The following is a 14355-nucleotide window of genomic DNA, read 5'->3' on the forward strand; positions in this document are numbered from 1 at the left end:
CCCTTTTTTTATATTTCCTTTTGCCATGTGAGATTGAGTATTGAATATAAGTGACTTTTACATCATTAAAAATTCTCCCAGATGACTCAATAAGCCTTTTATCTCATTTCTTAATACAGGTATATTTCTGTTGGTTGCCAGTAAAAAAAAAAAAAAGCAGCGTTAACAAATATATACAATTCAGGACAAACCTGTAAAAGAACCATACGTTTCAAAGGCAATCAACTGTTACAAAACATTATCAGTCTCGATTATACATGCCAAAAAAAGAAAGCCCTAGTTGATCCTGTGTTAATTAAAAATCTTGAGTATGTACAGTCTGAATCCAGCAGATCCAACGTGAAGGGCCAGCAATGCAGGCAACCTTTGTGCCTTATGCACCAGTGGCGGTGGCACCCGGGCTTGCCTGCCGTGCTCTGTGCTGGGGACAATGGCACACGTACAGGACCTGATCTCCTTGCCCCAGTGGTTGTTGCTGATGCTGCAATTGGTTTCACCTGCACGGTGGGCTGAGCAGGCAGCTAACACAGCAAGGGACTTGGAGAGACTGTGAAGCAAAGACAGGTGGGGGTGATGGTGACCAAAAGTGATGAGAGAGGAGAAGACGCCCATAAGCAGTAGCAACCTCGGGGGCAGGATATCAGCAAATGAAGTGGAAGAGGCATCCCCCTGGAGCTGCACAGAGAGGAGGTGGCTGTGTGTAATCCACCAGTGCCCCATAAGGAGGAATGGGGGAGCATGAAGCAAGATGTCCTGGTGGCTCTCCTGTGCACCTCCCTTCTGCTCTCAACTCCCTTTGCCTTGACCTCACCCTTTTGCTCCTGCTGCTTGAGCATATGATGCTTTGTTTCCAGTGCCAGGGAGACTTTTTGAACAGGATGCATATGCTTCTTGCATTCCTTGCCCTGAGCCCATCTACAGTGCTTGACCAGCTTGGACCATGGGCATGGGCACGGGCACAGCTGCAACGTAGCTGCAGTGTACCTCAGGCAGAGAACATGGTAGAATGCCCAGCTTAGAAGCACCTCCTGAGAGAAGGGCAGCCATTCCCACTGAGGCTTCTTACAGTGTTTTCTCAAACACTTCTGATTCAAGATGTGATGCCTGTACCCATTATCTGTCAGGCCACACCTGGAATATTGTGTCCAGTTTTGGTCCTTCCTATACAAAAAAGATGTAGACAGGCTGGAGAGTGTCCAGAGAAGGGCCACAAAGATGACCAAAGGACTGGGAAGCTGCCATATGAGGAAAGGCTGAGAGAGCTGGGCTTGTTCAGCCTTGAGAAAAGGAGGCTTAGGGGAGACATCATCACCATGTCCCAGTATTTAAAGGGTGGCTGCAAGGAAGATGGAGGCTCCCCTTTTACAAGGAGTCACATAGAAAAGACGAGGGGTAATGGGTACAAGTTGCTCCTGGGGAGATTCCGATTGGACATAAGTGGGAAATTTTTCACAATGAGACCAATCCGCCACTGGAATAATCTCCCCAGGGAAGTGCTGGATTCCCCAACATTGGCCACTTTGAAGATTCAGCTGGACAGGGTGCTGGCCCATCTTGTCTAGACTGTGCCTTTGCCACAAAAGGTTGGACCAGATGATTCCTGAGGTCCCTTCCACCCTGATATTCTGTGATTCTACAATTCTAAGCTGGCCCTGAGCCCAAGCAATCAAGACCCTAGGAAGGGTAGGAGGGTGTGCTAGGGGCCTAACAGACAGTGGTTGTTATGGCTGCTAAGACTGATACAGATTGAGTCCCGGACTGTTTGCTGCTCTTCTGTTTAGAGGAACGGAGCTCCTCATGCAATGGCTTAGGAAATCGCCATATAGTTGTGGAGGAAACAAAGCTGCTCACTGAAGGAACCTGAGAAGGATAAGCAAAGAGCATCTCCAGGACACAGTGCTGAGGTTGCTCTTCCAGAAGAAAAGGACATGGGCACAAAGCAAAAAATCTTCCACAAGGGAAAAAGAGCTGCTCTCGTCCACCTCTCAGCTCATCCAAGAAACGAGTGGTGTCTGAATGAGCAGTTCACATCAGCTCTGTTCTCCAGCATCAGAGGGAAGGAGTTTGCTCCAGAAAAAAAAGCTGGGCCTCTAAGCTGGAGCTGCGTCTTTTGCACGTTCATGTAACAGATACCTGTATGCAGCGTGTAACAGCCTGTCCTCAAAAATCAAGATCTCTGCCTAGACTGGCACTGAAATGGGTGCAAGGTATGGTCTAAGTATCACTCTTGTTTCCTTGGTTGTTTCAAGATTTATTGTCAGTATACTTTATCTGTAATGAATTATTTTTTAAATGTTATTGCTTTCTACAGCTTAATTCTATTTGCCAAAACATGCCGACTAGTTAACTGTTGTATTTTTTTCTCTATTTATCACTAGCATGCTGTCGTAAAATAAATGGCTACTTCAAAAATCAATCCTCTTGTTTTCTGAAGCATGAAGAGGAGTCATCATTCAGAGGAGGAGAAGAAAACCTAGGCACCACATCAAGAGAAAACACATTGGCTCAAAATTTATGCAGCATACCTCGAAGTTACTTTCACTGTGTGCATGCTGTCATTTTGCCACCTTGAGCATGGCTATTTATTGAAGAGCTCTTGGGCTAACTGTGGCCTCCATGACTCCCTGCACACTGTCCCTTGTCCTCCTCTATACTGCATAAAGTAAGGATACCTCTGGGCCTCCCAGGGTATCTTCTTTCCCACTGGGAATCAGGTCCTGCCAGTTGTGCCCTGAAGTTAACGACAGAGTTTGCAGGTCCCTGATGTGACCCTCTTCCTACAGTGCTTTGCCTCATTCTACACTGTTGTATCACGCTAATGCAATATCGGTTTCCATTGCAGTGGAAGTTCCACATCCTGACCTCTCTCGGCAACATCCGTGTTGTCCATAGTCCATTTGCTGTCTCACACCTGAGCTTTCCCACTCCCTTTATCCATAAGCCAAGGACATTCAGGATTCCTCTTCTGCTTAAACAGCTGCACAAAGCTTAGGTTGTGCTTTCCCTTCTTCTAGAACTAGGCCTGAGATGCACATAAAGAAAAGCAAGCCTCAGGCTTTTCTGAAACTGGGGAAAAACCACTGCAAATCCAAGCAGCTGCAACTGTTTGGAGTGGTCTCTGCTAAAAGGATGGTGAACACTCCTGCTATGGGGCTTTTACAGCTGCAACCACAGACGAGGAGCACCCCAGGCTGGAGGTTTGTCAGTGTCTTCCCCCATATCCCTACCGGTGGCTGCTGTCAGAGACAAGGTAGGAGTTTGGGCAGGTCCTTGCAGGTGGCCAAGCTGACCGGTCCCTTTCCCTGGTGTTTTGCTGGGCAGAAAGTACCGCACATTACGCAGACACTTAAATGTCAGTCAGGGTCTCCATCTGTCACATAAAGGGATAGCTGCACCTATGTAACAGAAAGCTGGAATTTGCTCGCTTGTCCGTACTTCTTACATAAAGACTTGCAAGCCTGTGATGACAAGAGGTTAACTTCTGCCAGTGCTGGAAAATAGGCCAGGATCCCCAGCTCTGTCTGCACTTGCTTCAGGGCAGACTTAGGAGAAATCTAGTGAAAACAAATCATGGCACAGTCAAGAAAGGAAAAGGAGAAAAATGGAAACAGTATTGAATGCTGTGGTGTTCACGTTTTAAGATGCAGCTCCGCCACACTTCTTGATAGAACTAAATAACAGAAAACCATGGATAAGGGGGACCTCATAGATGCTTTTTAACCCCTCATCTTGATCTTTCCAGAAGGAGAAGTGATCTAATTCCTCCCAAGGTAATCATAAATTACCTGTTGCCCTTAAGAAAATGACGAGACAGAATCTGGCACTGGTATTCAGAACTACCAATAAAGAAAATAATTAAAAAAAGAGAAACCACAGTGTGTGACCAACCAATCTGAGTGACTGGGCAAATGTGCAGGGTTAATTGTCATTTTATTGCTAAAGATGAAGATTATAAAATTGTATGGCTTCATTTTTCTTGCTCTGTGTCAAAACTCACATCATCTGGAAATGTAATAATGCTTCCCCTGAAATAATATAGATATGCTGTTTATGTATTTTTCTGCTCTATGACCTCTTATCTTTTCCACGTCCTCCACCCTGTCTCTGTAAATGCTGGTGAGCTTAATTTATCCTGTTATGGTAGTTACACTTAGTCACAAATGTACTTCTTTTCCACTTCCTTCAGAGAGGACATTTCGCATAGCCTTGGAGTAATCAGGAAAGTAATCACAAGCCATCAGAAATGCCTGTCTACAAAACAACTAGAAACTTCCCTTTTAAATGAAGGTATTTGCTGAGAAATAGGAAAAGTTATGAAAAGCAGATTCATATCAACATTACTGATAAAAGCTAGATATTACATGCCTGCTCTGAAGGGAAACACGATAAAGGACAACCCTCCACCACACACTCCCTCCTGCCTCCACACAGTACTTGGCTTTTGGGACAAAGCTGCTCCAGCTTTGTAAGTAAAACTGCAAAAAATCAAGAATTTCACTGGCCCTTTAGCAAGAAACAATCTAGAGCCAAAGGAGATGCACAGCACGGCAGAGCCCTTACCTTATCATCTAATAATTATAATAAAACATCACTAAAACAAACATGGCAAGTGGATATATCTAGTTGCCATCTGGCTTCCAGGAGGACGAGAATGTAACCTTTACGTCAGTTCTGTTAATCTCTGTACTGACTTTGATCTTGTTACTAGTTATTTTGTGTTGTTAGAGGTATAAAGTTCACTCCTTTCACCACTTTTCTCCTAAAACTGTCTTTTGATTCTTATTCCCTTGACATCTCTTTTCAGCCTAAGATAAGCCAAAAGCCTTAATTTACTGAGCGTAATTCATAAAGCACAATCTGCATTCCTATAAAGCATCCTAAGACTTTCTTAAAATGTCTGTCCATAAACACATACTGCTTGCTCATCAGTTTGAGGTGGCACTATGTTCTCAATGCTGCACATCTGTCCCACAAGTCCTTTTTCCTGAGTTGGTGCTGAATCTGTGTTTCATCCTAACTCATACTTGTTAATAAACTCCTAAAGCTGACATCTGCATTTGCTGCCTTATATCTGTGCTGCAGGAGACTGGATCTTCATCATCAGTTGTTATAAATGGACATACCTTAGTTGCCATCATCAACATGACATGTGACTCCTCACAGGGCCTCTTCTGACATATCATTCTCTGAGACTGGCTGTGTACCTGCTGCCATAGCTTACTTGGGGACATATAAAGCTTGAAGATTCCTTAGAAAACACATTTTGGGGCTTGAGTCTGACAGCTTGGTCCCATTGATACACCTGCCAAAAGCACACAGCTACCAGCCATGCAAAGAATTGGCTGCCGTGCAAGAGCTCTGCTTTCTTCCAGCCAAATCACCATGTGGAGGTGCTGGTGGGACCTCAGTGGAGCCACCTGAACTCACCTGAGACACATGAGCCCAGCAAAATTATCAGACTTTTATTTTTCCCTTTGCTTTCTACCTTTCTCCAAAAGGGTTGTCTTTACTCTGCAGTGGACTGACCCAGGCTGTAGGACACACTTTGGCAGGCAACATGGAGAGAGAAGGAATGAGAGCAAGAGAAGAAACCCCAAACCTCTGATCTCCAGGGAGGCTGAAGCAAGTGTGGATTATAAGCTTAGATGCCCAGTAAAGGACAGCAGAGGTTGCAGTCTTTACATTCAACAGCACTTCAGGGAATCTGAGGAAGGCCAGAGTGGGCATGAAGAGACGAAAGCACCACATTTCCTTACACCTGCTATAATTGCACAAGGGTGCAAAGCCTTATCACACTTGATACAAGGGCTGTTTACATCTTTCTATAATTTTCTCCAGAAAGCTTCTATTTAACCACCAAATAACCAATGTCAACTTCAGGTAAGGATGGAGGTCCTCATCTTCACTTTCTGCAATGTGATGCTCTCCTGTTTTAAGATGTAGGAGGTCCTTTTAGATTGATGTGCTGCAGGTAGACTTATTAAGAAAGAGAATATTCCCCATGCATTATGAAGAAAAGTAGCTCATGGGCATCACTTGTCAGAAGAAAATGCTAGTGTTTTAAAGAAATATTTTTCAAATGACACAGGTAGGCAAAAATGTCCTGTTTTGAATAGCTACAAGAATGTTCTCTCTGCAGGGAGATGTGAAGAGCAATTATGTTCCCAACTTTGTAAACACGGATTAAAGAACTAAAAATGTATTTTGCTTTAGAAAGGCTTGCTTTGATTTTGTTCAAGAAACTCCTGAAAATCTGCACTCCCAAATCTGCAAAACTATGATAAAATAATTTTAAAAGGTAAACCTGTTTCCAATGCACACATGAAGGATAGCAATTGTTTGGTAATTCCATTTAAGCCTAAAATGTTTGGTAGCTTGATGCTCTGGTCATATTTTAATGGTATTTGCTGTAACCAGGCAGATTTATGTCCAGCTCTGTTCAGACACTCTCATGTTTAATGCAAAATTTGCATCTACGTCCAATTAAGTATATGCTTCTTGACTGTATGTCAAAAAGCAACTCAGTGTTCCTCCAAATACAGTCTTGGCAGGAGGCTGTAGGTTTGGGTGGAGATAACATGGAATCTCTGTTTCTGAGCTCTCAGGACATCATCCCCTCCAGGGACTGACATTTTTGGAGGAAGCAACCATTATTTCCTGATGTGGACTTATTTTCTTGCACCTCTGTTTTCTCTTTTGTTCCCCGGTGCAAAACTCTCAGAGTTTCAACAACATTGCAAAGGGAAGCTCTGTAGGCATTTATAGAGTTTCAATCCCCAACATATGATTATGAGAAGACTCACGGTCTGTATCTCAAATTAGGCACTACAAGATGGAGTGACATAAAATCATGTCCTATTGGCAAAAAAATGTGAGCGTCTGTCAAGATCAGCACTTACCAAAATAGCCATACGTGCTTTCAGTTGGCTGGATACTTAAATTCTGGTTGATATTATATTTTGTTTTGTACTTTCTTAAAAACACCTGAAGAGGAGGGGAGGTACAACCATAGCTACTGAAATAAATGGTTACTGTCCCCTGGCCTGTGACAGCAGCATTTATCTTTTCTACAGTCCATGTGTGAGGGGCAGGAAGATAAGTTTCTCTGGCTTAGCTATTTTTTGTCAAAAATCTTACCATAATTTTTCTACAGTGAATATTTATAACTGGTTTTAGTGTCAATATATTTTTTTGCAGTTACTGCACTTATTCACATTTTAATGGCCAAATCAATAAAGATTTATACACCTGTCATCCGAATTTTCCACAAAAGTGGTGAATACTTCAAAAAACAGTATCTCCTGCAGAATACTCCCCCTCCAAGCATCTTTTAAATGCCTTCATTGTTTCAGGAAACAGTAGGCTATCCATTCGAATAACCAACTCTTAAAGTCGTAAGTCAAACCCAGCAAAATTTTGAGGCAGTCTTCATGGCAAAACTTCTGTATATTACAAAAGCCCTTGCTAAGGAACCATTTTTTCTCTCTCTGTTTTTAAATGCTGCCCCTTGAATGGCAAAGTCTGGTTTATCACTTTGATATGTCTCAGCTGCACAAACTACATTGCCTTTGCAGCTTGAGGAGTTCCACTGCTTAGCATTGACCTTGTTTTGATTTTAAGGCAGTAAAAGATGTACTTTGGAGCACTGCTTTGGGGGGTGTGCAGGCGCACCGCTTAGGAGGGGTGGTACTAATTCCTGCTGTGTGTACCTTCCTCCAAAACACGAGCAACAGAAAGGAAAACCTGAAAGCATCCTTCCGCACCTGCCCATGGGCTTCGTGCAGCAGTTCAGCCTACCAGGGCACACGTGCACGCTCATCCTGGCCGTGCTTTTCTTGAAGGCAGCCACACCACGAGCCTCTTTTATCCTCTCCCAGGGGAGGCTGGTAAGACCCACACCATTGCTCTGCTGCCGGGGCTCTGCAGGATCAGCTCCCTTTCCATTCCTACACTAATATTGTTATTTCTCTGCTGTCCATCCCTTGCTGGATTTCGCAGTGGGCTGGTAGCTGCAGTGACAATGACGAGAAGCAGGGGGCTCCGTACCATTGGAGGCCCATCCTGGCTCAGCAGTGATGAGGCAGGCCTGTTCCAGCTGAAGCGCAGGGTCTCAAAGACATACAAAAGTACAAGGTTTCTGATCAGTTTAGGCTAAGGTTCAATGTTCAGATTGGTTTTAGGATAGAGCTTGGACTCAAGGCTGAGTTGAAGCCGAAGTTAGGGATCTGGCCCCAGCTGCATCCCGGCTTCACAACCTGCTCTTGTAAGGTAACATTCATAAATCCTCCTGTCTCAACCCCACCCCTTGCACTGGAGCTGCCAGAGAGGTATGACAGAGAGGCAGAGCTGGAGGAGCCCTGGCCCGTCAAACGGATCTGCTGCAAGCTCTTGCTCTTAAGTACAGCTTGGCTCACCCATATGATACGGCTGTGAGCAAAGCACTGTTAAACCTGCGGTACTTGCACTTGCTATGGCCTCCGGGTCCTTGCTCTTCATCATAACACTAAAATTCATTTTCTCCCATATGGGCAATTCCCTGTCCAGCTCTGACTTTTCCAGCCGCACCTCCCCCATCCTCTGTGCAGGCCAAGAAAAGCCTGTGAGCATCTTCACAAGAAAAGGAGGCTGCCGGGGGGGGGTGGTGGATCTTTCACTTTATATTTCAAAACCAGGTTGTCCCCTCCCCACCCCGAGATATTTATTCCAGCGAATTTCAGCCAAGGGGGCAGACCCCCGGTGCCCTGCGGTCACCCCCCTGCAGATGAAATTTCAGCGAGAGCAGATCCCGCAGCGGCGGGACCGCCTGCGGGTCGCATCTCGCCCCCCCGCACCCCGCAGCTCCCGCTCCCCTGGCGGCGGGGGCTGCGGGCGGCGCCAGGCGGCGCGGTGAGCCGGAGCGGGGCGGGCGGAGCGGCGGGGCGAGCCCAGCGCTGAGCTCACCTCCCTCCGCCCCCCCGCCCCCTGCCCGCCTCCCTTTCCCCTCCCCTCCCCTCCCTCCTCCTCCTCCTCCCGCGCCCAGCCTGCAGCCGGGATCTCAGTATTATGGCATCGAGGAGAATGGAGACCAAACCCGTGATAACGTGTCTGAAAACCCTCCTCATCATCTACTCCTTCGTCTTCTGGGTGAGTGCGGCGCGGCGCGGCGCGGACACCCACGGACCGCCGGGCAGGGCCCGGGCACCCCCGCGGCGGCCGCAGCCCCCACCTGCCCGGGGCGGGCGGAGGGGCCGGTGACGGGCGGCTGCGGGGGCTCCGCAGCGCGGCTCCGCCGGGATGTCAGCGCTGTGCCGTGCGGGGACGGAGCTCTTTTGATGCCGGAATATGTATGTGCATACATATATGTATATGCACACATATATACACACATTTATATTTTTATGTATATAGAATTTTTTTTTTTTTTTGCCTCTTCTTGCGGTGAACAAATACCCCCGACCCTCCGCGGGGGGGAAAGTTGCGGGGGTCTCCCCGGCTGCGCGATGGCTGCCCCCCCCCCGCCTCTACCGCCTCCCTGGACGGCTGGACCGGGGTGGGGGCGGCGGAGCGGCCCCTCCGCCCGTCTCCCCGCTGCCTGCCGCATCCCCATCCCGCCGCGGAACCCGGCGGGGTGCTGCCTCCCTGCCCCGTCCCCGACACCCCCTCCGCGGTGCTCGGCCCGGCTCTTACCTGGGCGCACCGGGTGCTGACCTCCACCGCCGCCCGGCAGACCCGCCGCGCTGCGTTTCGTAACCCGGCTCTGGCTCCCGTAAACCATTTTTATGACCCAGATACATTAATTGAGTTGCAGTGATTGACTGACGGGGAGCCGGGGTTTTCAGGCGACCCCGGAGGCTGGAGGTTTTCGCAGCGTCCTGGCCTGTTACTCAGCAGATCCCTGGCATGAGCAGCGTATTGTGGAGGCAATCTGCAGATTAAAGACCTTTTAATGGTACACGGTGACAACATATGATAATGGCCCCACTGTGTACTGTTAAGAGACCGTAATCTGCACATCATTGATACAGTACATTGAAGCGAATTTGTCACTTCCTAGCAAGGAAAGCTGATTGTGTATTATCATTTTAATAGCTTTATGCTGTGAAAAGTGTCTGTGAAATAGAGTAATTCAGATTTTCGTCATCTGTTTAAAAATGCATTCTAAACAAAGAATTGCTTATTCAGGGAAGTAACGTTTTACATCTTTATAGTGAACATACAACTTTTCCTGTTTCAACTTTTATTTCATAGGTTTTTTTTTTTAAAGGCATAACAGAAAGTCATAAGTCATTTTCCTAATCCACATTTATGGCAGTACCTCTGCGTTATTGACCCCTCCTCCCCCCCCCCACACATTTAACATACCCCTCTTGCTTTTTAACAATTTTGGTGGTAACCGGAGCAGATGTGTCTGATGACTGAAATGGATAGGAAGCTGGAATCATCTGTTGTTTTTTTGCTGCCCAGTAGATCCTTCACACTAGTCTGAAGGAGGTAAGTTGCTAAGTTTGTACACTTACCACAATTTCAAGATTCAGCCTTTCCAGTCCTCTCTTCTCAATGGATCTACAAGAAATCCCTCTTCTTCCTGCGATTAACGAGCTGCTGCAGGAGCTCGGGTGAATTCGTGGTATCTTTTCAAATGACGTCTTTTTTAAAAGTGACCGCTGTATCTGCTGTAGCCTGAATAAACAGAGGACTTAAATCAGCATGCCCATTGAGCTAGCACGTTTCATGAACACTAATCTCATTAAAAAAGAGAATTGTACATTAAGCCAAGCAGCTGGCTCAGGGCATTTGTGCTGTTGGCTGCTGTGATGCCAGGCCAGGTTGACAGCTGGGACCTCGTACGGTAAATAACACAGCTGAGCTCTGGTTTGGGCCATAGCAATGTGTCTGTGCTGATGGGATGCTCTAGTGCAAATTCTTTTCCTCTGAACTGTCTGTCAGGCTCCCATGTGTCCCAGTCTTCTCCAAGGGCATGGCCCACTAACGTGGCTCTTCCAGTTACTTGACACCCAACAGCTGTCAGCGTGTTCGTCTGTTTGTCCTCTTCCTTGAGCCTGGAAAAGGAGGAAGAAAATAAACAGAGTCAGAATCCTGCAACCATTGGCAAAATCACAGAATATTAGGGATTGGAAGGGACCTCAAAAGATCATCCAGTCCAGTCCCCCTGCTGGAGCAGGAACACCTAGATGAGATTACACAGGAAGGTGTTCAGGCGGGTTTTGAATGTCTGCAGAGAAGGAGACTCCACAACCTCCTTGGGCAGCCTGTTCCAGTGTTCCGTCACCCTCACTGAGAAGAAGTTTTTTCTCATATTTAAGTGGAACCTCCTGTGTTCCAGTTTGTATCCGTTGCCCCTTGTCCTATCATTGGTTGTCACTGAGAAGAGCCTGGCTCCATCCTTGTGACACTCACCCTTTACACATTTATAAACATTGATGAGGTCACCCCTCAGTCTCCTCTTCTCCAAGCTAAAGAGACCCAGCTCCCTCAGCCTTTCCTCATAAGGGAGATGAGAACAAATTTCTTTTCCATCATGCTTGCTGTTGCATCTGGTTTCTCAAGGCACTTGCCTAGGGAAACCTAGGCAGATCTCAATGGGAGAAGACAACAAAGGGCGTGGTAAAGGTCCAGGGTAGTTGACAGGAGGCCCTACATCTTTCTTAGTTGTTCTTCCTTTCAGCACAGAAGAACAAAGGTTAATTCACATTTTTGGCCCCTTTCTGGGCTTTGAATTGACCCATTTAGTAATAATTGGAGCAAGGCTGCACGTATTGACATGAGTAGAGCAGAAACATGGTGTGCTCTGGCTGTATCCTCATTTTCTTTTTACAGGCAAGTTTGAGAGCTGAGAGATGCGTGGAGTTGTATCAACCTCCCTCCATTATTTTCTGGGGTGCTCTTTGTGCTCTCAAAACCTGCTGGATCTAGACTCAGCATAGCTCAAATTTGGTCCCTGTGAGTTTTTAGAGCTGAAAATATGGGAAGGACTCAATAGGAGGAACTATTTTAAAAAAATATATCTTATCTAAATACCAGAAGGAAAACACACCAGTGCCACAAATGGCTGGTATGAAGAATTTTACTCTGATGGCTTACTCACTTTTTTTGAGAGGTTGTAAGCTAATTTCTGAAGGAGAAAGCCCTGCGTTGCTTAGCTGCAGTTTGTACAGTTTTTTTTTCCTAGCTGTGAGGATGGAGTTGCAGTATAACACATGGAGGAATGTGGTCCTGTGACAGGGAAGTATGTGATGGAAACCCTTCAGGTATCTGACCAGGTGGTTATGGATTGTGATGTGAGGGGACGGGGAGAGAAGATGCTGCTTTGAATCCGGTGAGCTGTTTTGAAACATCCAGAAGGACTTCTCTGTGTTTACATTGTTTATAAAAGAAGAAACATGTTTGCAGAACATTCTTATCATGAGTGATTATTTGTCAGGGTTAAATATGAATTGCATTTGTATCAATGAGTGAGATGTAAGCAGATGAAGGCTTTTAGTGTAAGCATTAAATGAGGCTCCACTGACTATACGGGAGCTGCAGAGCGGTAATGAAGAGACATGGTTCATTCAAATTTCATACTGCGTAGCATGTTCCTTTCCAAATACGTTTTATTTAATGGTATTTGTTATTTTTATAGCTTTGTCTCCTCCCGCTCACCGTACTCCCAACTTCTTTCTGTAAATGTATCGACATGGTAAAAAAATTCCATAAACAGAGATAACAAGCTTTTTATGTGCTCATATGTATTGTTATTCATAGTACACATTAAATGCCTAGGGTTACCGCTTTTGGTCCTTAAGGGACATAGTAATAAAAATTCAACAGCCATTTTTTTCCTAATCAGAATTCTGTACTGAATGCATCTGGTTTGGAACTAGTAGATTAAAAAAGGTAATAAAATCACTGCTTGGCTGTTAGGTATTTTTATTTTTTTCCTTTTGGGTATCATAAATTGCTTGCATAGAAATCTGAGATATAACCTGTCTTGTTTTTGAGGGAAGATGAATTTTGGATTAGAATTCAAAGTGAATTTTCTATAGCGGAGTGAAACCTTTAAGCACCCCTCAGTACCTTGTATTTATCTAGTTCTTAAGTGATCTTATGTCTTAAAATGTATGTATATGTAATGTTTCATTGTAGGCTTTGAAATATATTTTGTTATCAAATTAACAGCCTGTGTTTTGAGAGGGAGCTTTAAGGGTATGTGCACCGGTCCTTAAAAGGCTGCAGAAACTGGCTTTCATCTTCCATGCAAATCTTGTTGCCCAAAACAGGCACCATAGCAAAGTGATTGGCTTCCGATTTTATGCCCTGTGAGACACCTGGCATTCAAATGAGTGCTTTTTGTGTGCTGTGCTGCTGGTATGGGAACTTCTTGCTATTAATTAATGCAATAAAAGCATATAAGTAGAGTTTCCATTCAGATATTTTTCCAAGGTGGGTCACTGATCTGAAGAGCATCTTCTGACCAAGATTGGTGTTTTGGATACTAAATTAGGTCCTTAGAACTTGGCTTGTCTTTTGCTGTGTGATAAAATAAGAACTAAGATACCTATTTGCAGTAGTAGTAGTTTAATTTTCCAAGTTTCTATCACTGAGAAAATGGATCTGTGCATCCTGAACACTTCGGAGGTTAGCAAGTGGCAGGAGATCCGTGGACCTGAGTGTGGCAGGACAGGTAAGTGTTGCTCGGCTGCGAGGCCACAGCTGGCTCTGTGATTTTAAAACAGCTTGAAACTGCACGTTTCCATATCTTTAGTCTTCTTTTAGCCAGTTCCTCTGGTGGCTGCGGGAATGCGGCGTCACCAGCATGGAGGGGTCAGGTGGTCAGAAGATGGCACCGTGAAGGATGAGGGGCTCAGGACCCCTCTGGCATGGGGGGTGTGGGGAGACCTGATGTCTGCTTTGGAGGAGCAGCTCCCACATCTGCCTCTTCTCTCAGGCTTCCCCGAAAAGGAGGTGGCTGGCAGGGTGCTGGGAGCAGCTGCGGTGTCAGGGTGGGCAGCTCCTGGTCCTCACGCTGCAGGGGTACAGCAGAGGTGGCATTTGCCCACCATTTCGGGAGCTCACGAAGCTGTTTTCTAGGAAATGCCCGAGACAAAGAGAGAGCACGATGGCCTGCTCTGTAACACAGATTTATGGCTGAACTGCTGACCCATCTTAAATGCAGCCATTTGAGCCATGCATTATAATATGGGATTAAATTTGCATGTCCCTTTGAGTTACTAGTGGCATTAGTCATCTTCGCTATGAATGTCCAGCTGGGTTACTGAAATTACTGCTTTTCTCTCCAGAACTTCTTTCCAGTGTTTCTTCATTGGTTTCTGCATGTGTCTGGTCTTTTTTAATACCCCTTACCGTGCTTATGTT

At 45.8% G+C, this 14355-nt stretch overlaps 1 protein-coding gene across 1 annotated transcript in view; it reads left to right on the forward strand.

The window, feature by feature from the left end:
• The first annotated feature begins 8985 nt into the window (after positions 1–8985).
• Positions 8986–14355, forward strand: part of TSPAN7 (tetraspanin 7) — a 104161-nt gene continuing 98791 nt past the window's right edge. Inside the window, exon 1 of the mRNA XM_065641086.1 lies at positions 8986–9123. Within this exon, the coding sequence (XP_065497158.1) occupies positions 9043–9123 (81 nt within the window). The 5' untranslated portion in view covers positions 8986–9042. The remainder of the gene's footprint in view (positions 9124–14355) is intronic.

The sequence above is a fragment of the Caloenas nicobarica genome, chromosome 1 (assembly GCF_036013445.1).
Source record: "Caloenas nicobarica isolate bCalNic1 chromosome 1, bCalNic1.hap1, whole genome shotgun sequence".
Taxonomy (NCBI): domain Eukaryota; kingdom Metazoa; phylum Chordata; class Aves; order Columbiformes; family Columbidae; genus Caloenas; species Caloenas nicobarica.